The sequence below is a fragment of the Meleagris gallopavo genome, chromosome 1 (assembly GCF_000146605.3).
Source record: "Meleagris gallopavo isolate NT-WF06-2002-E0010 breed Aviagen turkey brand Nicholas breeding stock chromosome 1, Turkey_5.1, whole genome shotgun sequence".
NCBI lineage: Eukaryota > Metazoa > Chordata > Aves > Galliformes > Phasianidae > Meleagris > Meleagris gallopavo.
Genome location: NC_015011.2, coordinates 132,721,335 through 132,728,481, shown reverse-complemented (window position 1 = coordinate 132,728,481; position 7,147 = coordinate 132,721,335). Strand labels below are relative to the sequence as shown.

The following is a 7,147-nucleotide window of genomic DNA, read 5'->3' as shown; positions in this document are numbered from 1 at the left end:
GAGAAGCGCAAGCGAAGCAGCGCAGGCAGAGAAGCGCAAGCGAAGCAGCGCAGGCAGAGAAGCGCAAGCGAAGCAGCGCAGGCAAAGAAGAGAGCATCAGGTGACCTTGCTGGGAGTTATATCTCCTCGTTGACCGCAAAGCCCCCTGGGGAAACGTAGCTGCTCTTCTTCTCTGGACAGGCACCCGGAACTTGAGCATCAGCAGTCAAACCCCCAGTGCATTGCATGATGTTATGATGTGGAATACCGATAATGAAAAATCATGAAACCATGACACTAGGAATATAAACTACTTCTTTGCACAGCTATATTACAGCCATCAGTCTTTTTTGGGGCTTAAAACAGAGTTATTTCTATATTTTGTGCTGTAGCATGGTAGGATGTCTCTGAGCTCTAAGTCTTCATAGACTATGTAAGTGTCATCTGTATCAGAACCAAAGTTAATCATCTATCTGAACACAAAACTGGATGTGCACAGGAACAGCTGACGCTGGAATCATGGTATACTGCAAGACTGCTTTGCTTTGCTTCTATTTGTTACTTTGCTTCTTTTTGCTCAAACAAAAAAAGGCATGAACTGAAATACTGCAGAAGCTGGCATTTTTGGTTCCCCTTGTAGTGCAGGTGCATGAGCTGGCACTTGTTTCTAAGCCACATCTAAAGAAAAGTCTTGGCTCATAATGAATATATCAAATTATTAAATTTGATAATAGACTTAAAATATGCATAATATCTAACTCCCACACAGGCATATGTGAAAGGCCATTGAGTTTTAGCATCAGGCTAGCTCTTGCCACGATAGACAGCACAGAAGCACCACAGCCCCGTTCCCATGTAACCAAAGGAAAATCCCTTATGCAGGCTCTTCCAAAGATGAAAATGACCACCCTTGTGAGTTGGAGAGGCTTCAGTGTGTGCGTAGAGTGAGCAACACACAATATCTTCATGTGGGTAGAGCTGGGTGAAGGGTGGCAGTGATGTTGAAGGACAAACAGACAGCTTGCCCCATTACCATTCCTGTGAAGTGTTGCTCCCTGACATCCCACCAAGGCTCTCCTTCCTTCTACAGATGAAAAATCTTACGTTACCAATACCAAGTGATTGAATGATTGAAGGATTAGGCACAAATCCTTCAATTACTCCGCATTTCAAATGAAGGAACAGAGAGCATGATAAACCCTGCTTATAAAGGAGATGAACTCAAGCTTATTAGATAAACTGCAGGCAGACGGAGCAGAGCAGAGCAGTTTGCCATTTAATTGAAAGGGAGTGGAAAGAAAGCTGCTGTTGACTTGCTGCAGCCTGTAAGAACTGCACAGAATTGCAATTGTCTGTAATTGGGTTTGCCAGGAGGTGGCAAGAAAAGGCATAAGCCTAGTAGCTGTGGACATGAAAGAATAGACTTGTCTCTGGCTGCAGCATTGGCCATTGACTAGACTGCTTCCAGTGCTCAGCTGAAATGAGTAAATATAAGGTTGAAAGTAAGTGTGATTCATTTCAGTTTGTGAAGAATTACTAGCAATCTTACAGAGTACCTGTCTTTAACCTCCATTACAGATGGATGGCATCTTCATCTACTGATGCGTAGATGCTCCACTGCTGTGCTGCAGGCTCTTGAACTTATGAATAATTCTTCCAAGAACAAACGCTGTTACAGAGAAGGGACCAGACAAGATATATGCAATCTGCTTGTCATTTACAGAATGCTAAAAGCATCTGAATTAACAAATCAGTGCATTTAAAACTTTATGAAAACACTTTGTCAGTTTCAAAAATTCCTTCAGTTTTCATAATAAATGAGTTCATTTCCTTTCAAGAAATGACGTTTGAAAGAAATTTTACCATTATTAAAGGAAATATCTTTTGAAGACATCTGCAACTTGTACTTTGTGGACACTAAGAATGTACACTTTGCATTCACTACACACAGCTACGTTTTATGTTAGGTAATATCTTTTTTCTTCCTTGTTTTGGAAAACATTATTCTTAATTTGAAGAGCATGTACATTTCTTTGTACTTAACCATGGAACATTTCTCAGACCATTCCAGGCCACTTAATTTCCTGTCAACTATATCTAGTGGGTCGAATTTCTTGTGATATTTACTGGGTCAAAATAATGGCTTGGTGAGTTCTCAGCTACTCTAGCTGCCACACCAGCTTGCTGAGCCATGTGCTGTGTGATTGGAGCAGTCTTCTGACTTTAGGTCTGCTGAATTTAAATGTCATCACTGGACTTTTTCTGTGCACAGCTAATATAAAGCAGAAGGAATTTCTTATCCCTGCTCCCAGCCAGAGGATGGTTTTCTTTGGCCGTTCATAGTGGCTGTTTGCATAACCTCCTCACCAATTATTTGAAAAATTATTTGAGAATCAAGAGAATGTTTTCTTCCAAACCCAATGTTTTCATGCCTTTCTTGGAATTCTATGCCAATGACACCCTGTATTTTTATACAACATTCTCATCAACAACCTTATTCCCAGTAATATTCACTATTGTCTAGTATTGTGAAAAGATGTTAGTTTATGACTTGGTTTACTGCTTTGAAATAGTGGTATGTGGCACCAAGTGAAAGATTAATAAAAATATTAGCTAACTTTTAAACCAAACTGTAGAAGTTACCCAAGGAAAATCTCCACTGGGCAACCTCACTGCCAGCAAGAAGCAGTCCTTGAGATACTTCATCTCACTGTCTTTGAGATTTTTTTTTCCCCTTTGGATACAGATTTAGACTGACAGGAGGGATCATAAGAAACAAATTATCCAGCTAGATAGCACAAATTCTAATATTTCCTTCTAAGACAGTGCAGCTCCATGAAACAGAAGGACATTCAACAGTCTTGATTGTTGCTTTTGCTAGATTTTCCTGTGGGGTTGTGAGGGCTTGCTTAGTATCAGAGTTTCATGGTGATCCTGCTAGTGAAGGATAACCATGAGAACATTCACGTGATGGATTTTGTCTATGCTCATAGCAGCTCATGAATTTTGACTTCTTCTCCTCCCTCTAGACACTGTGCAAAATTGTCTTCTACATACAGTTTTCAACATGCCAGCAATGCATACTGGGGTTAGTAACATTTTAAAAAGTCACGGTGAATTCATGGCTCTTTGCTAACGAACAGGAAATGCAATCGAGAAAAGCCAAGGCTCTCTTTACCTGGGCTAAGATATTGCTTTGACTATATGAACTAACTGTGGAAGTTTACAGCATTTCTGTTTTTCTTTTGCAGGTGCAGGGGCTACCTCTGGCATTTCAGCCATTTTCCCAAGCACCTCTGGCACAAGTACCTTCTCACCTTACCAGCATGCTCACAAAGGTAAGAAGACATTTCCAGATTTAACGTGGCAGCTGTTGGTCTCAAAAATAGTATCAACAAAAGTGCAACTGAACTGATGATATCTGTTGTGAATTTCATTGCCACTCTTTCCAGATTTCAAAGATGGCTATTAAAAATAATTCAGAATTAATTTTTATTTCTTGGCTAATTGATACTGCTGCTCTAGGAGGATGGACTTAAAATGCACTTGGACATTAGTGGGCAGTGCCAGCAATTAATTAGCACATTATCTATGGTGATACAGATAGGGCACTGTGCCTCAGCAAAGCCTCATTTAGAATGGTGACAAAAAAATGGACAAGTAAAGCCAGTCTCTTACTGAACTGTTCTAAACTCTTCTCCACTATGATTATTAGGTTTTTAAAATGTTTGAACATGGGTACACATAACAGGAAGGATGCAGTTAATGAGGTACTGACCACACTGATCTTCCTGGTTGTTTTGTCTGTAAACAAGATCCTGAAGATAATGTTTTCAGAAAAATTATTTTCCTGCATTTTAGTATACCTGACATTTTCTGCATTCTTTCACGAGTTTTTGATTCTGATCTGTCCATCCAGATTCTGCTTCAGTCTTTCCGCATATCTTATTTTAAATTTACCCCGCAGCCATGCTGTGTTTTAAGTCTATTAAAAAAATTACTTATTCTACAAGTACATTTCCTTACTGCAAAGATTTTGAGGCAGTCAGAGATATCAATGGACCTTTTATCTCTCAGCCCATTTTGTGGAGATTTTTTGGCTCAGTATTTTTTGTTTGTTTTTCTTTTTTTTAAGGACTATTTCACTAGTTCACTGTTAGGAATGCTGCTCCTCCTGTGTACATATAGTTTCTTGTATTATTAGCAGATAATACCATCTCCTATATCTTTGTATAGTCATCTGATCAAATATTTTTAATGAATACTATTAAGTTGTTCTTGTAGCCTAAGTCACAATTTTGAAAATTGTTAGATAGTTCCCCTTTGAGAAGTAGCATTTAGTTTTGCAATGCTTAAACAAGACAGATCAACAAAGTGAGAGTAGAGATTCTAACGGTAGTGTGGACTGTGAACTGTTAACTATTCTTTGATCTGAAGAGTTGATTATTTACAAAAATACTTATTTGTTTTTCCAGCAGACCTTTCAGGACAAGGACATCTGGCTACAGCTCTGATAATTGCAATGTCTACCATATTCATAATGGCAATTGCCATTGTCCTCATCATAATGTTTTACATTGTGAAAACCAAACCTTCTGCTCAAGGTAATTGTTCAGCACAACAAGTCTTTTGCTGCAAATACTATTTTAGATAGCTTCTGAGAATAATTATTGTTATTTTTACATTCTAGCCTGTTGCAAGAGCCACTCAGTAAAAAATGTCGAAGCTCAGGCTAATACACAAGAAGAGAAGAAAGAAGTACAAGGTATAAGTTGCTTTAGTTTTGCATTTTCTATCCAAGATGCTATTAGGCATCTTAAGTATTCATATTGCATTTCTCTTAATTACAATTCCTCCATTCAATGTCTATTTACAAAATAATTATGTACATCAGTTGATCTGAAAGTAATGCCTCCCATTTATTTCCATGGAAACTGTAAAAGATACAAAGAGCATAAAAACAGTACTTGATAGAGCAAATTCTCAACTACAAAATACTCTTTTTCAACATAGTCACCACCATTAGCTATGCATTTTCACCAGCAATGAGCAAGAGCCAGCATATTGTGCCTGTAAAAATCTTCACCAGTGGAAATGACCCACTGTTTCACAGTTGCTATGGTGGCATTGTTGCTAGAAAATTGTTACTCATGCAGTTCATCTTTTATCGGCCCATACAGATAGAAGCCAGAAGGCACCAAATCTAGACTATACGGTGGGTGTGTTGGGACAGTCCAGCCAGGATTGGTAATGTGCTCCATGGTCTTCAAACTGATGTGCGGCCTGGTGCTATTGTGTTTCAAGAGAAGTGTTGTCTTCTTCTCTGGCCTGACTCTGGAAGTTAGAATCAGTGTCATGATGTAGCAGTCAGAGTTGATGGTTTGTCCAGGTTTTAGAAAATCCAGAAAGACCACTCCTTTCCTATCGCAAAAGGCACTGCATGTCTCTTCACCTACTGAGAGCTACGTCTTGAACTTTTTCTTCAGTGGGGAATTCACATGTTTCCACTCCATGGACTATCATTTTGACTCTGACTCATAATGGTGACTGCATGTCTCGTCACTAGTAATGATGCAGTCCAGGAAACTGTCATCTTCAGCCCAATATGGTTCAGTAGGTCCTGACAAACTTGCATACAGTGTTCTTTCTGTTATTGTGTAAGCATCAGTGGGACCCATCTGGTGCAAACTTTGCAATATTCCAATATTTACATCATTGTTTCCAAAACCTTGAAACTGATATTCAGCTCCATACACAGTTCCCTGGTCATAATCCACCAATTCATGCTGATGAGCTAATTGAGATGCTCTTCATTTTGTGGTGTGACAGCTGCGCATGAACATCCAGAACATGGCTTGCATTTTACATCACTGTCACCATTGCTGAAATGCACCACCCATCACCTCACTGTGCTCACATTCACTGTGTGGTCTCTATAAACGTTCAGCAAATGTTGATGAATGTCAGTGGGTGCCATTTTTTCTGCACGGAGGAATTTGTTGACAGCCCTTTGTTTCATCTGCACTTCTGTGTCAGATGCTGTTGTGTCAGAGTACCCCTCTGCTGCCATATGTCACACAGCAACAACACGTAATGGGATATTGGCAGGAAGGTTCAGCCTCTTTTGCCATACCGCCAACATCATAAAACAGGAGGCATTATTTTTGGAGCAGCCCTTTTGTAATAGTATTTGTACTTCCAGAATGTCATTTAATCCTCTGATAGCAATTCAAAAGGTAGCAGAGAGATTTCCATCTGCAGCAAGGTTGCCAGCTAAAGTAGCTCCTCAGACAAAACACCAGTTGGAATACTCAGTGTAAATTTCTCTAATTTTTTATCTGCAGATAATGTTGTGATATTCTCTGAGAAAGAAGAATTTGAAAAACTTACAGCAACTCCAGCTAAGGCTGCTAAAAGGTAGGTTAAAAAAAAAAAAAAAGCTTTCATTTTGACTGAAGTAGGAAAGGGGTAGAGTCACCATTTATCCTGGTACAGAGAAATTCATGAAGAACAAAGTAGTAGTAGTTTTCTAGTCTGGTAGATCAAGGAAAAAAGTGTCAATGAAAGAGCTGCAGGGGTTAGTTTCTGGAAGAAGTGACCAAGGCCACCATACATTGAAACATTACCTTGAGCACCACGTGCTCTGGGTTATAGCCCACCGAGATTCTGTGCTGAGTAACATAACTCCACTGAGGCAAACACTGTCCTCAGTAGGAAGTCCTTCTATGGAAGGATTCTTGCAAGATAAGCATGATTGTGCAACTTGGTGAGCGTTGCACATACATCCTCAGAAGATGAATGCGGTTACATTCACAGGATTTCAGGGGAATAAAAAATGGAAAACATTCTTATTCCATTACTCTAGGATAGCAGAAAGGAAATCATTGGAGTCAAACCATGAGAGACTTCACTAAGACAACCTTATCCTTCATTTTACAGTGAAAATGATGCATCTTCTGAGAATGAACGACTTCTAAGTCGTAGCATGGATAGTGATGAAGAAGCTGCAGTTGACAAGCAAGGGACACCAGAGAGATGCTTGTTATCTTTAGTGCATTTGGCCAGAGATAAATCTTCTACAAGCAATAAATCAACAGGGGTAAGGCAATTTTGAGATTTCAAATTTGAAAGTTGCTTTCTGTGTTTTTATTGGTGGTGGTGGTGGAGT

At 39.4% G+C, this 7,147-nt stretch overlaps 1 protein-coding gene across 1 annotated transcript in view; it reads left to right on the top strand.

Moving 5' to 3' along the window:
• EDAR (ectodysplasin A receptor) overlaps positions 1 to 7,147 on the top strand; it is a 72,226-nt gene that overhangs the window by 59,169 nt on the left and 5,910 nt on the right. Inside the window, exons 6-10 of the mRNA XM_010728280.3 lie at positions 3,231 to 3,317; positions 4,455 to 4,583; positions 4,670 to 4,744; positions 6,324 to 6,396; positions 6,919 to 7,078. Coding sequence (XP_010726582.1) covers positions 3,231 to 3,317; positions 4,455 to 4,583; positions 4,670 to 4,744; positions 6,324 to 6,396; positions 6,919 to 7,078 — 524 coding nt within the window. The remainder of the gene's footprint in view (positions 1 to 3,230; positions 3,318 to 4,454; positions 4,584 to 4,669; positions 4,745 to 6,323; positions 6,397 to 6,918; positions 7,079 to 7,147) is intronic.